At 41.8% G+C, this 26,720-nt stretch overlaps 1 protein-coding gene across 10 annotated transcripts in view; it reads left to right on the forward strand.

The window, feature by feature from the left end:
• The window catches only part of LOC133635229 (discs large homolog 1-like protein), a 211,780-nt gene that overhangs the window by 145,225 nt on the left and 39,835 nt on the right, over window positions 1-26,720 (forward strand). For all 10 annotated transcript variants that reach the window (XM_062028164.1, XM_062028165.1, XM_062028168.1 and 7 more), the window contains 6 exons: window positions 41-210; window positions 4,423-4,559; window positions 4,758-4,902; window positions 12,466-12,598; window positions 18,911-19,067; window positions 19,259-19,361. In XM_062028164.1, the coding sequence (XP_061884148.1) occupies window positions 41-210; window positions 4,423-4,559; window positions 4,758-4,902; window positions 12,466-12,598; window positions 18,911-19,067; window positions 19,259-19,361 (845 nt within the window). The remainder of the gene's footprint in view (window positions 1-40; window positions 211-4,422; window positions 4,560-4,757; window positions 4,903-12,465; window positions 12,599-18,910; window positions 19,068-19,258; window positions 19,362-26,720) is intronic.

Here is a 26,720-nt window from a genome sequence, read left to right on the forward strand (position 1 = left end):
GTGGCTTTTATTCGATAAATCCTGTGTTTTTGTTGGGCAGGGTGAATGACTGTATAGTCCGAGTAAATGAGGCAGATGTCAGGGAGGTGACCCACAGTGGGGCCGTGGAGGCATTGAAGGAGGCTGGAGGTCTGGTCAGACTGTGTATACGACGCAAGAGGAGTCACAACGATAGAATCATGGATATAAAGCTAGTGAAAGGTCCCAAAGGTGAAGAAATACTACAAACATAATCACAACACGGTCTTTGTATGATTACGTACAGTACTGAAAGTTTAAAAATCATATATTAAGCAGAGGTGCTTTTAAAAGCAGGTAAGATTTTTCAGTCATTGCACTTATTCTACCCGTGTTCAGAGCATTTAAAGTGAATTTGTTGCTTCTAAATAATTTTCCAGCAATTAACTATTATGCCAACTGGTCCCAATTAGCCATCGATTCTGTTTGAATTATGGACCCGTGATTCTAAAATTCTATATAATAATAATAATAACAAGCACTAACTAGAGTGCACAATCGAAGAAAAAAAATGCCCGTACTAATAGTGGCCGTGTGGCAGTGGATGTTGAGGTAGATGTTTTACAAAAAAAGCAAAATGCAACAAATCAACCTCAAAATACACACTCATTCCATTTACCATATTTTCTGGACTATGGTATGTAAGCCGCACCCACTAAATTCTAAAAGAAAAACATAGTTTTCCATATACTAGCCGCACTGGACTATAAGCCGTAGATATATACGTTGTGAAATGAATTATTTACACAGAAATATTTTGTAAATGATTATTTACATACTTTAATTGTTTCCAAATGGTGCCTGTAACACGGCACTAAAACAGGAAAAATTAGACAAAACAGAAGTCATTGTCATGGTCCCTCTAACTGCGGAAGCCAGCTCTCCAAGCAGCTAAACAGACTGAATAACTCCACGGTTTTAGTGAATTTTTTTAAGGAATTTGTGAAACTGGAACAATAAAAAAAGAATCCCATTGTAAGTTAATAATACTAACACAGATGCCTGTAAACGTGTTAGCATAGTAGCTAATGCTAACGACTCTAGCTTGACTACATTACTGTAGCATGTACAAATATGCATGAAAGCACTGCTATCAAAAATGTGACGGTATCGTAAGTATGAATTGTTTTAGTTATATTGTAAAACTTACAAACAATGCATGGTGTGATGAATGAAGAAACCATACGAGTAGAAATGCTATGGATGACTAGTAGACCGAATGGCAATTGAATTTCCGGTTCTCTGCACTAAACAGAAGGAAATACTGTAGACGTTCAACCCACAGCATCTGCAGTGAGCGAACTTGTCCAAAAGATTGCGCCACAGTACAAAAAATAACACACCTTTTCAGGTTCTGTGGGTGTTTTATAGAATCTGTTTGTTGAATACAAAACATAATGGCTGTTAGCGAAGAAAAATCTATCAATCCATCACCGTTTTATTAGGCGCAGGGTAAAAAAATGTAGCGGCTTACTTTCCGAAAAATACAATAATGTGAAATTCTGGGGTACACTGTGTAATTTATCAGCAATGCTCTGAATTGGGAGATATCTTGCAACACAGTTAGGCAGACTATGAAGTCTTCTTTACTGCATTACCGACACCAGGCTTTTTGTGTCCCTAAACAACATTTTCTTTATGGCCCCATTTTGGTCTTAAATATTACTTGTAACTCACTAGGGGCTATAAGGATGATTGAAGCATAGTGAGCATTGTAATAGAGTCGGCCTTCGCTACATCGCTCTTCAAAGTTTGCGGCTTGTAAAGGTGACTATTTGGGTGTTATTTCATTGCTAGGAGGCTTTCTTAATGTTAAAAAAACATATTTACAAAGTTGGTTTATAAGCTGTAGCTCTGAAAATATTAGCGGAAATTTGTTTACCACGATCGGAACCATTTAACAAGGATAAACAATTGTTTTCTGTATTACTTTTGACGACCGGAATTAGAGCTGGTTCTCGGAGCCTTCGTGTGTGCATAAAAGACAAAACCAACAAAAATGCAGTTTAAGTACATTTATAATTATATATTGAGAAATAATGTATTATATTTTACATGTTATGTAAAGCTTTGTAAATAATCATATGTAAACAATAATCAAAACATTTACAATTCAGTTCAATACAATATGTTCAATAGTCATATGTTTATTTTAGATAACTTGAAGGTAGAAAAGCGCTATACAAGTATAACCCATTTATCATTTATTTATAATGTCAAAAGTTTATATGAACAGGGAAACATTTTTTTTCGATGTGTTCAATATCTCCTACCGCAGTGAAGCCACTTCAAAACAATTAATTGAAAAAGTAAACAATACACAATATATGCGCTAAATCAATCAATCAATAAATCAATATTTACTTATATAGCCCTAAATCACGAGTGTCTCAAAGGGCTGCACAAGCCACAACGATATTCTCAGATCCCACATCAGTGCAAGAAAAAACTCAACCCAATGGGATAACAATTTGAGAAACCTTGGAGGGGACCGCAGATGTGGGGACCCCCACTCCCCGGGCGACCGGTGCAATAGACGTCGAGTAGATCTAGCATAATATTGTGAGAGTCCAGTCCATAGTGGATCTAACATAATAGTGAGAGTCCAGTCCATAGCGGGGCCAGCAGGAGATCAACTGTAATCTTTTAATGCTAGACATAGGGAGACCCGAAAATAATACGTTACAGCAGGGGTGCCCATTACGTCGATTGCGAGCTACCGGTCGATCGCGGAGGGTGTGTCAGTCGATCGCCAACTAGGCATTGAAAAAATAGTCCTAAAAATTTGCGATCAGAAATCTTCACTATGACGTCACTTTCGTCACTTGATTGACATTCACGGCACCCGAGGGTCTTGTGAAATGACGCTGGCTGCTGCGAGCTCAGTGTGAAGGAAAAAAAGACCGTCAGGGAGGCAAGAAACACTTTTTATTTCAACCATACCTCCTGTCAAAAGCCTAAAGACTGACCACATAGTTCCTGTCTTCACAATAAAAGTGCTGCTCTATCCTGCCTGCGCTAACAAACTAAGAGTCTCAGAACGCTGGCGTGCACAAGCTCGCAAGCCACTGAGTTTGCTGCCAATATCTTTCTTGTAAAGTGTATAAAAAGGAGTATGGAAGCTGGACAAATAAGATGGCAAAAATCAACCACTTTCATGTGGTATTGGACAGAAAGGAGGACTTTTTTTCTCCTCCATTAAAAATTGTGGACGTTCTCATCACTACTGTCTGATTCCAATCAATGCAAGTCATCAGAATCAGAATACACCAACTTATATTCTTGTCTTCAGGAAAGGAAGGAATCTATGTGTTAAACATGCTTGTATTATCATTGAACACCTTTTAACTTGTTAACAAAAACGTCTCTTTCATAAATAAATAAATATAAATTATATATATATATGAATGAGGTAGATCCCGTCGACTCTGTCATTTAAAAAGTAGCTTTCCTGCTGAAAAGTGTGGGCACTCCTGCGTTACAGTAATCGAGACGAGACGTAACGAACGCATGAAACATGATCTATCTCAGCGTCGCTAGTGGACAAAATGGAACAAATTTTAGCGATATTACGGAGATGAAAGAAGGCCGACGAAGACAAATGTTCTTTGGAAACCATATCTTCGGGGAAAAATTTTGGCTACAATATACAATTTAAATAGTACGTTCGTTTTAGTAATATGACGAAGCAATGTAAATTAGCAATTTTCTGAATGGGCTTTTAAATTAGACGTGGCTGCGATGCCACTAACCGAACTAAATTTATTAAAAAGGACATGTTGACTCACCGCTTAATTGAAGTTTAGCAGAAACAAGGTATAATTGTGTCATATATACAATTATATTTTATTATTATTATTTGTTTCAATTCAGTCCATCAAAGTAGAACAAGCAAACACCATCAGAGCACGACAACCACCGTGCGCCATAATCATGTGCTTCCCCCTGAACGACAGCATAGTGTCAGGGTTATAAAACTGTAAATTTATGGCGGTATAGTTGGTTATGGTGGTATTGTGGATTTCACTGCCTTTAGAATAACAAACAGATGGAGTTGGCTTGACATCGTCAGCATTTACACCGCTTTATTCTGTGTTTCAGGAGTAATGTGATATGGTGATAAATATATTGAGTTTGAGGTTTTTTTATTACAAAATAATAATAGATACTCCAGATAGAAATACAGCAGATATAGTAAGAAAGTGAAAATAGTGAAAAGTGAAATAGAAATTAATAAAATATACATTTCCAATTACGATACTTCAGCTCTATGTTTTATACATTGTTCTCAGTGTAGTAGTATAATTTAATATAACTTTAAATAAAATATGTAAGTGGTACTAGTAGTTGGAGAGTTATATAAATAGTTACAAAAAGTTGTAATATGTTGATTGTTTCTTCCAGGGCTAGGATTTAGTATAGCTGGTGGAGTTGGAAATCAACACGTTCAAGGGGACAACAGTATCTATGTGACAAAGATCATTGAGGGAGGAACCGCACAAAAAGATGGACGACTACAGATAGGGGACAAACTTGTGGCTGTAAGTCTTTTTTTTTTCTGCTGAAGTCTTTATCGTCCCCCTCTTTTCCCTTGAATTTAACAATTGTGTTTACTATACGAATTAAAATCCCTTAAATTATGTATTTAAGTGTAATTTTTAGAATTTGATTACATTCTAATGTAAGAATCTTATTTTTTGTGCCTTTATAATGCAGTATATTTCTTCCTGTGTCTGCAGGTTAATGGCTCTTGCTTAGAGGAAGTATCTCATGAGGAAGCAGTGGCCGTCCTGAAGTCCACACCCGATGTTGTTTATCTCCGTGTGGCCAAAAACTCCTCTGTATTCATCAATGAAAACTTTCCCCCTCCTGATGTCACCAATTGTAAGTACTGTACATACATACACATTCATTGTTTTTATTCATACAGTAACTGCAGTATGAACTAAAATCTCCCCTCAATCATACTAGATAGATAGCGAGGTAGACTTTATTCATCATGAAAGGAAAATAATTGTTATTATTATTTATCTAATTTATAACAGCACAAAATAATACACTTTCACTTATAATGCTTAATGCATTATACTGATTTTTATTTTTAAAGTTGCGTCCTAAATCTTTTTCCTTCGGAAAAAAAATAAAACACAATTTAATTCGTAGTAGAGCTCGATTTTTTAAGCAAAAATATCAGGGCTTCACAGACATAGTATGTGATTTGATTGGACGATGATAAACTAGACACAAGAGACGATACGTAAATAGTAGATGCATAATATGATATAAAATATGGTAGTAAAAGTAGACACAGCTTTCAATAAATAATACATTACATTCGGGCGGTATAGCTCGGTTGGTAGAGCGGCCGTGCCAGCAACTTGAGGGTTCCAGGTTCGATCCCCGCTTCCGCCCGCCTAGTCACTGCCGTTGTGTCCTTGGGCAAGACACTTTACCCACCTGCTCCCAGTGCCACCCACACTGGTTTAGATGTATTAGATATTGGGTTTTTCACTATGTAAAGCGCTTTGAGTCACTAGAGAAAAAGCGCTATATAAATATAATTCACTTCACTTCACATTATGAAAATAAATAATACTACATTGTGTAGTAAATGCATAAATGCTTAGTATAATCCAGACAAAATGTATATTAAAAAAAACATTTCCTGGCTGTGTATGTTTGCTGTTCTGGCAAGAAAGGTTGAGTGTTTTCTCAGCTGTAAATAGAACTCACTCACACTTGCAATGTGCTTTGTGGTGGTAGAGACAACATTGTTTACAGTTAAGTTTCCAATACAGGAAGAAAAAAGTGAATATACTGATAAGCAAGCATATTAATAGGGTTTTTATTTTGCCATTGTTCTGTTTGTGGCAGTGTTTTGCGTACATGACACATGCTATAGTGTATGTACGTGCTATTGTACGCACTAGTGTATTAGAGTACAGGATCTTTAATGTCAGAGCACAATTCATGGCCAGGGTTGCTTTAGGAAGGGAATCCTTTGTGTAAACTGTTCTAAAACCATAAATGTGATGGGCTTGCTGTGCCGTCCCCTGACAGAGCAAATGGTAAATAAAAAAATACATGCTCATGACACACTAGAACTATTGCTACTTGATTTCATGACATTTTGTTTTTGCCAAATGACCAGGTACCCGTACAGTAGTGTGAAAATGTTTGTTGATTTGGAATATTGTGACTTGACTGTGCCAAAGTCCTAGGGCCTGATCTTCTCAGATCCAAATTCCACGCGCTAAGTAGCGTGTGCAAACTATAATATTGTGTGTACTATTTGTAGGCGTATTGCAGGTGATCTACTGTGTGTACATTTGAGAACTAGTGCAAAAGTGGCCCAGACCGCCCTACAGTATGTAGCCTCCTAAGACCCGATGGCATGCATTTTTTATTTATCTCTGCTATTTGGGCTCTTTGGGAACCAATGAGTATAAAAACAAAAAAAGGTTGAAAGTATCCTGAACTTTTGGATGTGTTTTCAGTCATCTTGAATCCAACATGTGATGTGGTATATCGCTACTCTTTCTCCTCCACTCATTTGCAGTATAATGTCCTCAGTAGATTAAAATGTTGTTGTGGTTTACACAACCAAAAATGTGATGTGAAGACCGGGTTCTAGGGGGTTAAAAATGATGTTTTTGTGTGTGTTATGTGACTTTCATTATGGAGACCTCATTTACTGCACATACATATTATCATGCTCCACCCTGTGGCGTTTTTCTATGTTTTGAAACATGCAGCATCTATGTACCACTTTTTGGGGGCATTTATAAAAAAAGTTTTTTTTTATATTAATTCAAAAATTAACGTCATTAAAAAAACACCAGTAGAGACTGAAACGCATCAATTGATTTTGTGTAACTCAGCTCTTTAAAGGGGATTTATTATGTTACAGTAAAAACAGGTACCTATTGGTACCTGTTTTTGTGTATGTGGGATCTGCATAAGGTAAATCCAGACAATTTGAAATCAAACCATGGAAGCAGGGCGGAGATATTTTGAAATAATCTTGTCTTCTCTCGTACGTCCTCCAAACGAGAGAATTTGCCCAATTTGTGACGTTTTTCCAATTGATGACGTCAGCGGATAACCTCATGAATGATAAATATTTACCCGAAGAGCTTTGTGTAAGTCTGCCAATTGTAGCCCAGCGCTGTAGTCAAAAAGTTCCTTCTTTTTCTCTATACTCTAGTTTTTTTGGGCAGACTGGCTCACACATGTAAATGCATACTCCTCTTTTGCCATTTTTAACACAAAGTAGCTGTGGAGGTTGCCCCCCAGTGGGTTCTTCGGACCACCAAGCATCGACATGATGCTTGGTGATGATCACAACACAGTTTTATTTTTCAATAAGTCTGTGGGTTGCTTTCCAGCAAGTGTCTTTTGTCTCTCTCGCTCTCGCTTGCACTCTTGCTTGCACTCTTGCTCCAGCTCCAACAACGTCTCTCCTCCCGGTTGCTGCTTATACAGAGCGACAGGTGATTAGATAACAAGGCCCAGGTGGGCCATCTACGCACCTGTCGCTGATTTTGAGGCCGGTCCTGGCACACCCCGTTCCGCTGCAGGCCCGCAGGCCACACCACCCTCCACATACCTCCACCGTCAGGCGCAGGCCAGGAAGCCCTTGCGGTAATCCACACAGAACCGCACAGACCCATCCTTCTTCCCCACCAGAACAATGGGGCTGCACCACGCACTGTGGGATTCTTCTATTACCCCCAACTCCAGCATGGCTTTTAATTCCTCCCGAACCACTTTGCGTTTGTGTTCCGGGAGCTGGTAGGGCCGAGACCGCAACGTAACACCTGGGCTGGTCTCAATGTGATGCTGGATGAGGTTCGTGCGGCCGGGCCGAGGGGAGAACACATCAGAAAAGCGCTGCTGCAGCTTAGCAACTTCTGCTTTCTGCGCTAACGTGAGCTGATTATCACAAAGGAGGGGGGAGGGCGGGGCAGAGCGCGAGATCTCCGGCCCGAACTCCTCCTCCTCCTCGACCACCGTCACCATGGAAACAGGCTCCGCCTCCTTCCATGCCTTCAGGAGGTTTAGATGGTAAATTTGAGTGTCTCCGCCTCGGTCCGAGAACCGGACCTCATAATCCACATCGCTCACTTGCCGTGTGACCACAAAGGGTCCTTGCCGTCCGGCGAGTAATTTAGAGCTGGACGTTGGAAGTAACACAAGTACTTTTTCTCCCGGTGAAAATTTCCTTAGCTGAGTCCCCCTGTTATACAAGTGCTGCTGACGTTCCTGGGCCCGGAGCAAATTCTCACGTGTGGAGTTTTGCTCGCAGGTCCATGACGTATTGAATTTAATTTTTCCTGGGGCTTGGACCCTCCTCCCAGCTTTCTTTAAAGGCCTACTGAAACCCACTACTACCGACCACGCAGTCTGAATTGTTTATATATCAATGATGAAATCTTAACATTGCAACACATGCCAATACGGCCGAGTTAACTTATAAAGTGCAATTTTAAATTTCCCGCGAAACTTCTGGTTGAAAACGTCTATGTATGATGACATATGCGCGTGACGTCAATGGTTGAAACGGAAGTATTCAGACACCATTGTATCCAATACAAAAAGCTCTGTTTTCATCGCAAAATTCCACAGTATTCTGGACATCTGTGTTGGTGAATCTTTTGCAATTTGTTTAATGAACAATGAAGACTGCAAAGAAGAAAGCTGTAGGTGGGATCAGTGTATTAGCGGCTGGCTGCAGCAACACAACCAGGAGGACTTTGACTTGGATAGCAGACGCGCTATCCGACGCTAGCCGCCGACCGCATCGATGATCGGGTGAAGTCCTTCATCGCTTTGTCGATCGCTGGAACGCAGGTGAGCGCGGGTGTTGATGAGCAGATGAGGGCTGGCTGGCGTAGGTGGATAGCTAATTTTTTTTTAGCATAGCTCTGTGAAGTCCCGTAGCTAAGTTACCTTTAATGGCGTCGTTAGCAACAGCATTGTTAAGCTTCGCCAGGCTGGAAAGCATTAACCGTGTAGTTACAGGTCCATGGTTTAATAGTATTGTTGATTTTCTGTCTATCCTTCTAGTCAGGGGTTTATTTCTTTTGTTTCTATCTGCAGTTAAGCCCGATGCTTTCACGTTAGCTCCGTAGCTAAAGAGCTTCGCCGATGTATTGTCGTGGAGATAAAAGTCACTGTGAATGTCCATTTCGCGTTCTCGACTCTCATTTTCAAGAGGATTGTATTTTCAAGAGGATTGTATTTTAAACCACCTCGGATACGAGGTGGTTTAAAATACAAATCTGTGATCCACAATAGAAAAAGGAGAAAGTGTGGAATCCAATGAGCCCTTGTACCTAAGTTACGGTCAGAGCGAAAAAAGATACGTCCTGCATTGCACTCTAGTCCTTCACTCTCACGTTCCTCATCCACGAATCTTTCATCCTCACTCAAATTAATGGGGTAATCGTCGCTTTCTCGGTCCGAATCGCTCTCGCTGCTGGTGTAAACAATGGGGAAATGTGAGGAGCCCTTCAACCTGCGACGTCACGCTACTTCTAGTACAGGCAAGGCTTTTTTTATCAGCGACCAAAAGTTGTGAACTTTATTGTCGATGTTCTCTACTAAATCCTTTCAGCAAAAATATGGCAATATCGCGAAATGATCAAGTATGACACATAGAATGGATCTGCTATCCCCGTTTAAATAAAAAAAATTCATTTCAGTAGGCCTTTAATTATGTCCAAAACCCCCCGAGGCTTCCTGCCGTATAATAATTCAAAAGGGGAAAACCCTGTGGAGTCTTGGGGTACCTCCCGCATTGCAAACAGTAGGGGCTCCAACCATTTATCCCAATTTGGTTTGTCCTTGTGCGTGTTATGGTTGGACTAAGGGGAGGTGACGGCAAACAGACACCAGGGGACAGTATGTACAATGATTTATTATATATATATATAAATATAATATATATAATAATAATAATAAACAATACAACTAAACTAAGGAAATGGAGTGTGAACTAGAATAAGATTGTGTGTGGTGTAAGACTATGTGTAGAATTTAACTGAAGCGTGTATTACCAAAGTGTTGAACGAGAGACGAGGAAGTCCAGGGGGCAGGCAGGTGATCCGGGATTCAAGCGGGGGTCCGTGGGGCTGAGAGGGGCGTCAAGTCCAGGGGCGAGTGAGGAGTCAGGAACAAGGAAGGCAGTCCAAAAACACAGGGGGGAGATCCAGGGAAAAGTGAGACGCACAGCTCACTGTCCAGGCGACGGAGGGTACTGCGGGGACACGGAAGAAGACAGGGGGGGTTAAGGCAAGGAGAGGAGGGGGAAAAGCATGTCAAAAGTGTGGGAGTATTTCAATAAACGGCCTAATAATGTTGTTGTATGCACACTGTGTCGAGCGGAAACGGCCTATCATAGCAGCACAACGGCTATGAACGAACATTTGAAAAGAAAACCATCAACTAGTCAATCGTCCGCGCGAGTATGCGTTGTCATCATTACACAAAAACATGAATGTGTCATTTGTATCTGCTAGGGGTGTAACGGTACGTGTTTTGTATTGAACCGTTTCGGTACGGGGCTTTCGGTTCGGTACGGGGGTGTACCGAACGAGTTTCTAAGCTAAAGCTAACTTTAGCTGCTAAAGTCTTAACAAGCTGCTTCGCTCCTCTGCCTCTGTCTCAGCACGCAGCATTGTCCCACCCACACAACCATCTGATTGGTACACACGCAGCATTGTCCCACCCACACAACCATCTGATTGGTACACACGAAGCATTATCAGCCAATCAGCAGTGTGTATTCAGAGCGCATGTAGTCAGCGCTTCAGCGTGGAGCAGATAGGTGTTTAGCAGGTGAGCATCAGGCAGCGGACTCTCCCCAAATGATAATAAACACCTCCCAGTCAACTACTAGTAACATCACTATGAGCCCGTTGACCTTCTAGAAATATAAACTGCTTGTCCTGGCTTGAGGTGAAGGCTAATTACCTCTCAGTTCCAGCCACATCGACCCCTTCTGAGCGCCTATTTTCAGCTGCTGGGAATATTGTAAACAAGAAAAGAAGCAGAGCATGTAGACATGCTAACCTTTCTTCATTACAACTGTTAGTCACTCACTGGAATGAGTAGAATTGGTTATTGTGTACTGTGTTGGACTGGATGTTTATTTTGCACATTTTAAAAGCAATACTTAATGTTTACAGTGCTCCAGAATATTTAGATGGGCACTTTTTTGTATTGGATGTTTATCTTTATTTTTGCAAATTTTAGCAAATAAGCAATACTTTCACTTTTGTTGAAATGTTTACACTGTTGTTACAGAATATTTCGTTTTGCACTTTTTTGTATAGGATGTTTATCTTTATTTTTGCACATTTTAAAGCAAAATAAGCAATACTTTTACTTTTGAAATGCTTATACTATTGCAGAATATTAAGATTTGCACTGGATGTTGACTTTTATATTTGCACATTAAAAAGCAAATAAGCTACTTTTAATTTTGTTAAATGTTAAAAGTTTTAAATGTTTACATTGTTACAGAATATTTAGTCATGTTGTTGTCAATGTTGACTGAGTGGCCATACTTCTTTTTTTTGTAAATAAAAGCCATGCCTTTTGAAAAAACGGGCCTACATTTATTTTTTCATCTTCATTTTGAATAAAAAAATAATCGGTAAAATGAAAAATAATCTATAGATTAATCGAAAAAATAATCTATAGATTAACCGATTAATCGAAAAAATAATCTATAGATTAATCGATAGAAAAATAATCGTTAGCTGCAGCCTTATACTGTACATAATAACAACATGGAATAAAATACATAAATATACATAAAATATATCTCAGAGCTACATCGTATACCAGTGATGGGCAAACTACTTTTGAATCCAGCCCGCAAAATATTAGAACAAAATTGAGTAAAGATCTGTTTCGAGGATTGCCCCAACAAAACTGATACTAGACTTTGACGCACTGACAAAAAAGGGTGATCAACAACACTGCTCCCACTGAAAGAGAATGTAAGTGTTAACCCTGTAATACAATTTTTGTGTTTCTTTGAGGTTCTGATTTGATATTGTTGAAAATAGATGTATAGCCCATGTTTGGGAAGTCTACTCTTAGGTCCGAGATATAATATGCTTTGAAATGCATCATGTGCATTTGTCAAATTTCAAAAGCCAATGTGGCCCCTGAGCCAAAAAGTTTGCCCACCCCTGTCATATATAGTGCCCTCTTGTATGTTGGACAACTATTAAGAGTCACGTCTCCTAAACAAAATTACCAATTTTACTCTACAGTGTATTGTACATGTCACTAATAAAGTACCTTTTATTTCACTACAAGTGCACTGCAGAAGTTCTAAGCGGTTAATTTATGAGGATGGCCACACAAAATGGACCAACAGTTTTGAAAGCATGTTGAGAAGAGACTTGTTTTTGTTTTGTTTTTTCCCAGCCTATCCCCCGCATCAAGACAACCACATAAGTCCCTACATGAGCGGGAGCCAGTCTGTGAGCCCTGCCCCACTGACCACACCCAGATACTCGCCAATGCCCAGGTCCATGACTGTAGATGATGATGTCACAAGGTAAGTAACAGTATTAATCTACCGTACATATGAACGAGAAAAGGCTGCATTTATTTCACAACAAAAATGATTTAGTGTTGTAAGGACATGTAATTTCTCTCCTAGAGAGCCCAAATTTACTGCCTGACCTCTGTCCGCCCTGCTAACTGGGCTGTGGTGGTGCGTGGACTTGTGTGTGTGTGTTTGGCAGATGGCAATCCAAATTTTTATCTGGCATGTAAACTGAGGTCACATACATACACACATGCACATACACTCTCAGTGCTGCTCTACTGTCTTTAATCCATTTTAATGGAAGGATTACAGCCTATCACAATCCTTGTCACTCAATTGGCGTCACCGTGGTTACGAGAATATGACTCCTTTCGTCATAATCCTTATGGCCAATCAGAATGTTTGGAGTATAATAAATCTGATAAGCTGCAGACTGACTGCAGGATGGTCATTTTTTATGTCAGCCCTTTTTTTGAGTCTCGTTCTGTTTGTATCCACCGTATTGCCTCTTTTATCTTGTCTCCCTGGTTATCAGACTGTCACGTCACTGCTGAACAATCCAACGAACTTGCACATTTTTAACGTGTTTGGCTGCAAATTAAAAAAAAAAATGTTTGTTTCTATAAACAGTGTAATAGATCTCAGCTACTGTGGCTGTGCGATAGTACGTTGTGCAAACCTCACTTTCCGTCGCCTTAAGAGCTGCGCTGGGAAATTAGTTGACAGCCCATGGTTTTTAGCTCACTGGCTACCGCTGCTCGACTTAACTCTCAATTAGTAGGGATTTTTGGTCGCTGGTTTGAGCCCGTTGTGTGTGGGAATTGACTCTGCGGAATGACCACTGTTACACAAACGTTCAATCTGTTCTCTTTTAAGTTGGATATTTGCACTGAACTTCGATTTTCTTTATGCCCTGGAGCCCACTGCATAAAAAAAATTGTGGTAAAAAAAATTGGGCATTAATCATGGATCTGTGCAGATGAATTACGCAATTTGAGCATACATGTAACTTTACATTAACAGTGGATGGTTACCCAAAAGGCGGCCCGGGTTGTTATATGGTCAGTGATCCAGTCAATACATACACACTGTATATGAGTGAAGACAGTACGACAGGTTTGCTCACTGGCAAATTTCACTTCAAATTAAACCCTGACTTCAGATAAATTTGGTAGCAAGTTTTGAGCAAATAAATGATGGCCATTTAAGTGAAAAATTTTGAACAAATGTCCCTCTATGACATTCTCACAATAAAATGTGCCTTTTTGTCCATATATAGTGTTTTTTATTGATTTAAGTTATGTAAATGAGTAATAACCTGTGATTAAACATGATTAATCTAAATAAAAAATTGTGATTAGTCCGATTCAAGAAAAATAGCATTTAACAGCACCAAAAAAATTTAGTTTTTCAGCTCACTGAAACTACAGATAATCCAACCTTGTACTGTACATGTATATTGTACAGTATCACTTTTGTAAGACCAGCATCACATTAAAGTTGTTTCATAACCACATGCAGTTTTTACATATGAATACTGTCATTTATAGCAGTCGTTCTCAAATGGGGGTACGCGTACCCCTGGGGGTACTTGAAGGTATGCCAAGGGGTACGTGAGATTTTTTTTTAATATTCTAAAAATACTCCTCTCTGAGCTGCCACCTTACCGTAGTAGAGGAGTTTGCGTGTCTCAATGATCCTAGGAGCTATGTTGTCCGGGGGATTCCATGCCCCCTGGTAGGGTCTCCCAAGACAAACAGGTCCTAGGTGAGGGATCAGACAAAGAGCAGCTCGAAGACTTCTATGGAAATACAAGAACCGAGACTTAGATTTCCCTCGCCCGGACGCGGGTCACCGGGGCCCCCCTCTGGAGCCAGGCCCGGAGTTGGGGCACGACGGCGAGCGCCTGGTGGCCGGGCCTGTCCCCATGGGGCCCGGCCGGGCACAGCCCGAAGAGGCAACGTGGGTCCCCCCTCCAATGGGCTCACCACCCATAGCAGGGGCCATAGAGGTCGGGTGCAATGTGAGCTGGGCGGCAGCCGAAGGCAGGGCACTTGGCGGTCCGATCCTCGGCTACAGAAGCTGGCTCTTGGGACGTGGAACGTCACCTCGCTGGGGGGGAAGGAGCCTGAGCTAGTGCGCTAGGTGGAGAAGTTCCGGCTAGACATAGTCGGACTCACTTCGACGCACAGCAAGGGCTCTGGAACCAGTTCTCTCGAGAGGGGATGGACTCTCTTCCACTCTGGCGTTGCCGGCAGTGAGAGGCGACGGGCTGGGGTGGCAATTCTTGTTGCCCCCCGGCTCAGAACCTGCATGTTGGAGTTCAACCCAGTGGACGAGAGGGTAGCTTCCCTCCGCCTTCGAGTGGGTGGACGGGTCCTGGCTGTTGTTTGCGCTTACGCGCCAAACAGCAGCTCAGAGTACCCACCCTTTTTGGATTCACTCGAGGGAGTACTTGAGGGTGCTCCCCCGGGTGATTCCCTCGTTCTACTGGGGGACTTCAACGCTCATATTGGCAACGACAGTGAAACCTGGAGAGGCGTGATTGGTAAGAATGGCCGCCCGGATCTGAACCCGAGTGGTGTGTTGTTATTGGACTTTTGTGCCCGTCACGGATTGTCCATAACGAACACCATGTTCAAGCATAAGGGTGTCCATATGTGCACTTGGCACCAGGACACCCTGGGCCGCAGTTCCATGATCGACTTTGTAGTTGTGTCATCGGATTTGCGGCCTCATGTTTTGGACACTCGGGTGAAGAGAGGGGCGGAGCTTTCTACCGATCACCACCTGGTGGTGAGTTGGCTGCGATGGTGGGGGAGGATGCCGGACAGACCTGGCAGGCCCAAACGAATTGTGAGGGTTTGCTGGGAACGTCTGGCAGAGTCTCCTGTCAAAGAGAGTTTTAATTCCCACCTCCGGAAGAACTTTGAACATGTCACGAGGGAGGTGCTGGACATTGAGTCCGAGTGGACCATGTTCCGCACCTCTATTGTCGAGGCGGCTGATTGGAGCTGTGGCCGCAAAGTAGTTGGTGCCTGTCGTGGCGGTAATCCTAGAACCCGTTGGTGGACACCGGCGGTGAGGGATGCCGTCAAGCTGAAGAAGGAGTCCTATCGGGTTCTTTTGGCTCATAGGACTCCTGAGGCAGCGGACAGGTACCGACAGGCCAAGCGGTGTGCGGCTTCAGCGGTCGTGGAGGCAAAAACTCGGACATGGGAGGAGTTCGGGGAAGCCATGGAAAACGACTTCCGGACGGCTTCGAAGCGATTCTGGACTACCATCCGCCGCCTCAGGAAGGGGAAGCAGTGCACTATCAAGACCGTGTATGGTGAGGATGGTGTTCTGCTGACCTCGACTGCGGATGTTGTGGATCGGTGGAGGGAATACTTCGAAGACCTCCTCAATCCCACCAACACGTTTTCCTATGAGGAAGCAGTGCCTGGGGAATCTGTGGTGGGCTCTCCTATTTCTGGGGCTGAGGTTGCTGAGGTAGTTAAAAAGCTCCTTGTGGCAGGGCCCGGGGGTGGATGAGATCCGCCCGGAGTTCCTTAAGGCTCTGGATGCTGTGGGGCTGTCTTGGTTGACAAGACTCTGCAGCATCGCGTGGACATCGGGGGCGGTACCTCTGGATTGGCAGACCGAGGTGGTGGTTCCTCTCTTTAAAAAGGGGAACCGGAGGGTGTGTTCTAACTATCGGGGGATCACACTCCTCAGCCTTCCCGGTAAGGTCTATTCAGGTGTACTGGAGAGGAGGCTACGCCGGATAGTCGAACCTCAGATTCAGGAGGAACAGTGTGGTTTTCGTCCTGGTCGTGGAACTGTGGACCAGCTCTATACTCTCGGCAGGGTCCTTCAGGGTGCATGGGAGTTTGCCCAACCAGTCTACATGTGCTTTGTGGACTTGGAAAAGGCATTCGACCGTGTCCCACGGGAAGTCCTGTGGGGAGTGCTCAGAGAGTATGGGGTATCGGACTGTCTGATTGTGGCGGTCCGCTCCCTGTATGATCAGTGTCAGAGCTTGGTCCGCATTGCCGGCAGTAAGTCGGACACGTTTCCAGTGAGGGTTGGACTCCGCCAAGGCTGCCCTTTGTCACCGATTCTGTTCATAACTTTTATGGACAGAATTTCTAGGCGCAGTCAAGGCGTTGAGGGGATCCGGTTTGGTGGCTGCGGGATTAGGTCCCTGCTTTTTGCAGATGATGTGGTCCTGATGGCTTCATCTGGCCAGGATCTTCAGCTCTCACTGGACCGGTTCGCAGCTGAGTGTGAAGCGACTGGGATGAGAATCGGCACCTCCAAGTCCGAGTCCATGGTTCTCGCCCGGAAAAGGGTGGAGTGCCATCTCCGGGTTGGGGAGGAGATCTTGCCCCAAGTGGAGGAGTTCAAGTACCTCGGAGTCTTGTTCACGAGTGAGGGAAGAGTGGATCGTGAGATCGACAGGCGGATTGGTGCGGCGTCTTCAGTAATGCGGGCGCTGTATCGGTCCGTTGTGGTGAAGAAGGAGCTGAGCCGCAAGGCAAAGCTCTCAATTTACCGGTCGATCTACGTTCCCATCCTCACCTATGGTCATGAGCTTTGGGTTATGACCGAAAGGACAAGATCACGGGTACAAGCGGCCGAAATGAGTTTCCTCCGCCGGGTGGCAGGTCTCTCCCTTAGAGATAGGGTGAGAAGCTCTGTCATCCGGGAGGAGCTCAAAGTAAAGCCACTGCTCCTCCACATCGAGAGGAGCCAGATGAGGTGGTTCGGGCATCTGGTCAGGATGCCACCCGAACGCCTCCCTAGGGAGGTGTTTAGGGCACGTCCGACCGGTAGGAGGCCACGGGGAAGACCCAGGACACGTTGGGAAGACTATGTCTCCCGGCTGGCCTGGGAACGCCTCGGGATCCCCCGGGAAGAGCTAGACGAAGTGGCTGGGGAGAGGGAAGTCTGGGCTTCCCTGCTTAGGCTGCTGCCCCCGCGACCCGACCTCGGATAAGCGGAAGAAGATGGATGGATGGATGATTCTAAAAATAGCAACAATTCAAAAATCCTTTCTAAATATATTTATTGAATAATACTTCAACAAAATATGAATGTAAGTTCATAAACTGAACATCAAATCAAGTAGGCTATTCCATTCATTACCATAAACCCAGAGTTTCCCCAATGCCATGATGGTTTGACCCTCACTAAAATGTCTGTCAAAAAGAACTGTGAAAAGAAATGCAACAAGGCACTATTCAGTGTTGACAGCTAGATTTTTTGTGGACATGTTCCATAAATATTGATGTTAAAGATTTATTTTTTGTGAAGAAATATTTAGAATTAAGTTCATGAATTCAGATGGATCTCTATTACAATCCCCAAAGAGGGCACTTTAAGTTGATGATTACTTCTATGTGTAGAAATCTTTATTTATAATTGAATCACTTGTTTATTTTTCAACAAGTTTTTAGTTATTTTTATATCTTTTTTCCAAATAGTTCAAGAAAGACCACTACAAATGAGCAATATGTTGCACTGTTATACAATTTAATAAATCAGAAACTGATGACATAGTGCTGTATTTTACTTCTTTATCTCTTTTTTTCAACCAAAAATGCTTTGCTCTGATTAGGGGGTACTTGAATTAAAACAATTTTCACAGGGGGTACATCACTGAAAAAAGGTTGAGAACCACTGATTTATAGCATGCCAATAATGACTGGTGTAAAATATGTAGAGTTGTGCTCAATATTATTCAACCCCCATTGTAAATTATATTTTTTGCAAAGATTACGAACTTACATTAGTTTTTCAAGGAAGCAAAAAAAACACAATTTAGATAGCTCAACACAGCTATGATTACAAGTTGTCACTATCTATTGAAATTTGCTGTGTGTTCAATGATTTACATTTTCAAAAGTACATATAATTCTAACTGGGGCTTGAATAATTTTAGTATAATATTACAGCCTGCAAGAAGAAGAGGTATCCTTTTAACTCTTGTTCTTTTCTTTTTTTAAATTGGTGTTTTAGATGTTGAGAGGCGTTGTTTGTCGTTGTGTGTAAATAGCACTGCCACAAAATAAAACATGATAAAATACTGACATCTACTGGGCAATGTGAAGATTGAAGAATGCCCATGCTTCAATTGTGGAACGCACGCCTCTTCAAAGCCTGTAATAATTAAGATAGATTTAGAATTATACTTCTAGAAAATAAATACATTTAGTCTGTTATCACTATGCCCTCATCTAAATTGTCATGTTTTAGTATATTGTTACACTTTAAATCATAGACACATTAATTGTGTTTAAAAAAGATTAATATATAAAGTATCATTTTCTCCAGGGAACCCAGGCGTCTGATCCTCCACAGAGGATCTACAGGTCTCGGTTTCAACATCGTTGGAGGGGAAGATGGAGAAGGAATCTTCATCTCCTTCATTCTGGCTGGTGGTCCTGCTGATCTATGTGGGGAACTTCACAAGGGAGATCGAATCCTCTCAGTATGTTTTATACAGTAAATACATATCAACTAACATCATGGTTTAACTATATTGCAGTTAGAACAATATGCCAGTGCTATCACCTTAAAGCTCCTGTTGAGATTAGTTTTTTTATGATGCATTTAATTCTATCATATAGTAGCAACACATGTCTTCTCATTTGACATGGAAATATGTGTCTGTGGATCTAGGTGAATGGGGTAGACCTGTCTAGTGCAACACATGAGCAGGCAGCTGCAGCTCTAAAGAACGCGGGACAAACTGTCACTATTGTTGCACAGTATAGACCAGAAGGTGAGTGATTCCATATTAAGTTGCCAATTGAAAAAAAGTAACATACATCTTTGTTAAGTACGGGTGTAAAAGTAAAGAGGAGGTTTGAAAGAAGTTGGCATATTATGAAGTTATTTTCATGGATTAAAACAGTTCCTATGTGTCTGTGACAAGGGCCAGTTTTTCACAGTCACAATTGGGCTAAAGTCCACAACAAATTTTCTGACATACACAGATAACAAACTGAAAAATATTAGCTGTGTAACAGGTGATGGCTGGGTGTTCAATAACTTACTGTGTACGCTGAAAGATACACCACACAATTATATGTCTCAACATGCTTCAACCTGGGTATTCGTCTGCTGGGTGACTGACAAGCCTGTAACCTAGGCAACCGGGTTATAACTTACAACTGAGCCTCAGCTAATAGGATGCTGTTGCATTGGGGGTCCTGAAAATATCGCTTACATAGACATGCATGCAAGCACCTTATACTGCACCACTCGTGCAGTATAAACTATGTCTGGTTCCGTGGTTATTGACTTGCAGTAGAGCCATTAGCTATGTATTATTTATTTAGAGAGGTGATACAGAGAACAAAGATGGTAAGAGCTGGTAAAGCTGGAAAGTGATATGTAGTGCTGAATGTCTGGAAGACAAGGCATTGATAATGTAGCCCAAGATAGATTATGATTTGATTTAAAATTCATTTTTATTTAATCTGCTAGTATTTTCTTGGTCATACACTGTACTCTTCAGTCTGTAGGTGTATGTGTATTCAAATAAATTGTTTTGAGGGCCACATTTCCAGAAAGCTAATGGCCGGGGAGCCGGACTTTTTCGTTCACTATTAATGTTATTTTGTATATTTTTGAGAACCAGCGTCCTGCACAGTAGACATTTGATTTTGGTATAGAAAAAAAAAAATTCAGTGACAGGAGCTGTTTTTAGGACTTTTTGCAAAAAAAAAGCTAGTCAGAGATTACCTCTATAACAGCACTATATAGTGTTTTTAAGAATTTGCTGCAAAAATGTCCGCCTCACAAGTTTTACTGAACTAAAATTGCGAGCTACCAGCTCAATAGCCAAAACGGAAGACCTAAAATGGAACCTTGAGAAACACTAATAGTACAATAATACTGTAATATACTGTATATAAATAAGTTCAACACATGACAACTGACTGCATCTGAATTTAACGAGCTACAGCAACACCATAGTTACTGTACCGTATTTTTCAAACTATAAGGCACACTTAAAATCCTTTCATTTTCTCACAAATTGACAGTGTGCCTTATAACCCGGTGCGCCTTGTCTATGAATTATTTCTGGTTGTGCTGACCTCGAACCAATTTTACATGGTACATGGTGTAATGATAAATGTGACCAGTAGATGGCAGTCACACATACGAAATATGTGTGGACTGCAGGCTGAATGAAGCCTGTTCAATAAATAACTGTAGCAAGCACTGGTAAGACCAAAACGTTGCTGTTTCATTGAAAATATATAAAATTACACAAGGCGTTCAAAAATCGGTCAATGTTTTCGTACGACTTTGGTAAACTACGAAGCCGCACCGCTTGATAGATTGTTGGCACATTACGGCTACCGTAGTCAGCGATGCTTCAACATACGGGTATTATTATGGCGCGTGTGTATAAGGACCCCAAAATGGCACCCATTAGGAGACATAATATATGGCCTTTAGTTTCGACCTATTATGCAAAACTAACTTACATCCATATTGGTTTTCTGCTATTGTCTTTTTGGGATCTGCATAGGTCTCGAAAATGTGCGCACGCCCATTTTCGCCATTGTAGTCCACGCCAGTCAATAAGGTTCTTTTTCTCTACCCTCTTGTTGTGAGGCATTCATCCTCCGCTGTTGCCATTTCTAATATAAAATAGCGTACAGTTGTAACTTAATCTGTCAGTAGGCTTGCTATGGAAGCGCTAAAAACGACTGGTACAATAAATGTGACGGGGAGAGGATGCTGTCAAAGTGGGGCCAGGTAAATAAGACCGGTCAGAAAGCGACTTGACATCACATCACGGTCTGTAAAACATCATCTTTGAAAAATGCTGACCAAAGAACCACCTTTACATGTTATGTACACCACAATGAAGTGTTTTAAATTAAGAAAAAAAATCATGATATGACCCCTTTAATGTGCTTTATAATCCAGTGTGCCTTGTATATGAATATAGACCTGAATAGACCCGTTCATGGGGAGTGCGCCTCATAGTCGGAAAAATGTGGTGCATAGATCGTAAAAAAATGGTAACTGCCAAAAACGGAGAGGACTCAAAACCCAAGTTTTGAGTTGAATTTGGGCCGCCTCCTTACACCCTCCTTGCTATAACTTATTTAAATTGTTTCATTTTGCATATGAAGGCTTTTCTGTGTCGTGACTCTTCCATAACGCACACTGGTGAATGCTGAACAAGCTCTTTCTTAAGCCTTCTGTCCACGCTGGGTGTTGGGGTGCAAGTAATGGGTGTGTCCATCTGACGTCCATGTTTGTCCGGTTCCCGTAGCATCACTGAGAAGTGACCTGCGGTGCACCCTCTGTTTCCATCACACATAACACATGGAGAGTCCCCTCAAATAACCTCCATTAGTAGTGGAAAAAGTGAGCCTCATACTGTGTTTGTCTGTTTGTGCAGGTTATATTAGGAACATTACCTGCTGTCATCAAACACAGTGCAGGATGACACAGAGTTAATGTCATCAGTCTGTGGGTGCGTGTGTGTGTTCTGTTCAGCAAGTGAAGCATGTTGTAACATGTAAAGCCTTAATGCTGCATGTGTTTTGACTGATTGGTGTGTAGATATGCTGAAATGCCAATTTCTAGTGTCTAAAATCAGACGAAAAGTAGAATCTATAGCAGTGGTGTCAAACCTACGGCCCGCGGGCCGGATCAGGCCCGCGAACAGGTTTTATCCGGCCCGAGCGATGAGTTTGCCAATTTTTTTTTTTTTTTACGAAAGAAACTGCTGTTCTAAATGTGTCCACTGGATGTCACAATAGCGATTCTGTGAGGCAAGGAAACGGTTTATACTGGGGCCAAACAAGAGGTGCACAGTAAAGGGTGACTGTGGCTCCTCCTCCTCGACCCACATGAAACTTAAAACCTGCCGTTTTATGGCTTCTGCTTAGAATACATCGTTGTTTGGCACCCTCGTTGCCCCAAAATGTCTCTGTCAAACACAAGAAAAGTGAACTTAACCCTTTTGAATAGTTTTTGACTCCAATTCTTATGATTTGTTGAGTTAGCTCTGGATTGATACGTGGACATGACAAAAGAGGTATTTGATCCCGAGAAGAGTTTACATGTTGTGTTTTTTGTTCAATCCGAGAAAGACTGTGACTTTAAATTTAATCCTGGCTTTATAGATACACTGAGACAATGTCTAAGCTCATTGTGTTTTTAAAACTGTACCAATTTCCTGAGAATGTTCAACAAACTTGAAGTGTTTTGTCCAGAGGATTATTTGTGATTTGTAGGTATTTATAATGTGCTTTTTCTATTTTTGGCAAAGTAAACAACCTCGAGTTGTCTTTATTTTCAAGTTATAATGCCATGATTTTACCATTACAGCCCACTTGGAAATAGATTTTCCTCCATGTGGCCCCTGAGTTCAAATGAGTTTGACACCCCTGATCTAGAGACTTCTGTTTTTCAACACTTGGTGTCCCGGTGGAGTACAGAAATGTAATGTCGTAAATATTAGACCATATGTAATAAGGTGATCATTTTAAACCAAGTATAAGAGCACTGATGTCTCAGTTTGACGGCAGTATTTGTCACTGGGATTACACACAACTGTCATTGCCGTGCAATGTACACACGCAGTCCATGTCTGTCAGCAGTAATACTGAGGTGCTGCACTGAGGATTAGCTCTACACTTCTGGTAGTACGCCTATTAGACTGAGAGTGTGTGTGATTGTGCGTGTTTGTGCGCAGCCATTAATTTGATGATTAACTGAAGAGCTTTGCTTTCACACACTAAGTTGTGGAAATATTTTCTGCCAAAGCTGTTCACTTGACAAGATGACTGCTAAGGATTATTTAAAATGATTTCATGCTTTCCGATTTGTGTCCTTTCTTTCTACATCTCAATTGTGGATGAGTCCCTGTACTAAATAAATGATGACACTGCAGTTTTCTCAATGCATTCTGTTCAACAGGAGTTTGTATTTAGATATGCATTAGAGGTGCATGTGCCTCTCGTGACATTCGTTTTTCCCCCTGCCCTACGCTTGCGGGGAGAAGAATTAGTCGATAAAAACAACGAGAAGCACATAGAGTACTGGTGCAATGCTCACAATCTAAAGATTAAAAAAAGGGACATTTGGGTGGCTTGCACGCTTCCTGCATTATGCAAAACAGGTAGGGCACAAGGGAGGAAACAGTGGGAGAGAAGACGACCAAAGATCGTAGAGGTAAATGAAGGGATAGAGAGATTGAAGTAATGTGAGCCTCCGAGCCATTAGTCCTTGTCATCTTTTTCTCGGTTTTCCCATGTGCTCCTCATCTGTATTGTTTCTTCTCGTTTGCTCTATAACATTCTCTATTTTGCCCCGAAGGGAATAAGCGGTAGAAAATGGATGGATATGTTCTTGTAAGAACGCACTGATGTTATTGAAAGTGGGAGTTAATGATCAATGACCAAGGAAACTTCTTGTTTGGTGAAATTGTCAAGATTGCTCTGTGAAAACTGTTTGAGGCATAATCAGGGGGGTTTGGACATCACACTGCATGCTTTTATGTTAACGCATCCAATTACGACGCATGGATGTGCGTGTGCTTCACAATACAAAGGTCCTGGGTTCCATCCGGACCCCAGGATGGAACCCAGGACCCGGCTTTCTGTGTGGAGTTTGCCTGTTTTCCCCGTGACTGTGTGGGTTCTCTCCGGGTACTCCGGCTTCGTTCCATCTCCAAAGACATGCAACTGGGGATAGGTTGATGGGCAACACTAAATTGCCTATAGGCAGGGTACATTCAGGTGCATTCAGGCGGTATACCGCCTGAATGCAGCTGAGATAGGCTCCAGCACCCCCGTGACCTCGAAAGGGACAAGCAGTAGAAAATGGATGGATGGATGGATCATAGAAAAAAGAAAAAGTATTATGCCAACGTAATGAATGAACCACTTCATAAATGTTGAGACAATTGCAGCTTATAGTGTTTTTACATTAGACAGCCTGTTGCAATATTGAGTAGTTAATTGATTGATTGATTCCCAGTTAACTTGGGCCAACCAAGTTGACTCTGTTTGCTGTGTTAACCAGCGTCTGCACTTTCTAAGGAGGCTCAGGGTTCACGGTGTGGCAAGCAATATCATGATGTTGTTTTATAAGGCAAACATTGAATCTGTCATCCGTTATGGCAGTGGTCCCCAACCACCGGGCCGCAGCCCGGTACCGGTCCGTGGATCGATTGGTACCGGGCCACACGAGAAATAAAAAATAAATTTAAAAAAATAAAAAACATTTATTTATTTTTTACATTTTTGTATTAAATCATTCTTAAAAAACACAAGATACACTTACAATTAGTGCACATCAATATAGATCAATACAGTCTGCAGGGATACAGTCCGTAAGCAGACATGATTGTATTTCTTTATGACCAAAAAAATAAATAAATAAATAACCCCCCCCGGTCCGTGGGACATTTTCAAGCGTTGACCGGTCCGCAGCTACAAAAAGGTTGGGGACCACTGCGTTATGGCATCTCCACATGGTTTGGAGTATAACTTCAAAACCTTATCAAGAGGGCTGGTAAAATAATTGGCATGCAGCCCCCTAGTTCTCTTCAAGAAATATTCGACAAAACCGTGAGGAAGCAGGGTTTTAAAATCACCCGTGACCCACACCACATACTTCATGGTGAAATTGTGTTGATGCCAAATGGTAAATGGTACAGAACAGCAACATAATATATTGAGACACTCGTGATTTAGGGCTATATAAGTAAACATTGATTGATTGATATAAACTCAACAGGTATACATTTTCCTTTGTCCCACTGGCAATCAAAGCACTTAACAACAAAAAACTACTGTAATAACTGGATGCAATAATAAGGACTGCAATATTGGGATAGTGCAATACGGGGGGAGTGTAATGTGTGATCTCATAACTAACTGATATACCTGCGCACTGTTCACTGTCGTCACTGTATTTTCGGATGAACTGTATGTATGTATGTATGTATGTATGTAAAACGCTGTGTTTTGATGCCCAAGACAAATTTCTCCTCGGAGACAATACAGCTAATTATTACTATTATTATTATTACTATTAATTATCACCCGCCCCCAAACCAATTAAAAATAAATAAAAAATTATGCTTAGTCAAGCTTTACTGTAATGTGTGTGGGTGGGTAGCTTGATTCCTTAGGCCAAAGTAGGGCAGGAGGGCCTGGCATCACCTCCTCTTTCTGCTGCATGAGTGACCTGAGGAAACAGCGTGTGCATGTGTGTGTGAGTGTGGGTGTGTGTGTGTTTGTGTGTCTGCCTTAAAGCAAGCTGCTGTCATAGTGGGAGGAGCAACACCAGCGAAGGAGAGCGCACAATAGAGAGAGTTAGCATCTGTTGTTTCTGTTGCAGCCGAGCAGCACTGGACTGGATTTTGCATGCACACACACACGCACACACACACGCACACACATACACTTTTTCCTGCTTAGCTACTCGCACACAGTATCTGTCTCGTCAGGATTGCACACATGTGGCGCTTCCCTGAACACTTTAATGCACACTTCTACGCCCTCTCATGCGTCGCCTCCCATTCGCATCCCGGGACTCTTGCACTCCTCAATGCACTGACACTGATCTAACAGCCACCTCAGCATCATAGTGCAAGGAAGCTGAGCCTGCTACCAGCATGTGAGTACAGCGGAGACCGAGTTGAAAGCAACAAAAGCTGAACTAACTCAATGGCTACCATCCTGACTGCAGTTTTTACATGGCTGCATGTATTCGTCTTAGCAAGACTCACTATACCTTTTACTTCTGCATTTAGTTGTACCCTTATGTTCAGTTTTAGACAAAAAAAAAACTCAGTTGGAATGTGAATGCCATGTTACATGTCTTCTGAGCAGTTGTGCAGCATGCAGATAACATACCCTACTGTCTATGGTCCAGTTGCTAAAATAATCATTGATGTAGAGACATTGTTGTTAATATGAACATCACATGTACAGCATTGTTTTGATCTGGTCCTCTGGTTTACCTGTAAAAAGTGCATGAGTGCAACACTAAAACCAAAGTGATATAGACTTATTTGACTAATTAGAACCACAACCTAATAAACCACTCAATTTAAAACATGATGATTCATTTCTGAACACAATGACCAGTACAG

Source organism: Entelurus aequoreus, linkage group LG19, assembly GCF_033978785.1.
Source record: "Entelurus aequoreus isolate RoL-2023_Sb linkage group LG19, RoL_Eaeq_v1.1, whole genome shotgun sequence".
NCBI lineage: Eukaryota > Metazoa > Chordata > Actinopteri > Syngnathiformes > Syngnathidae > Entelurus > Entelurus aequoreus.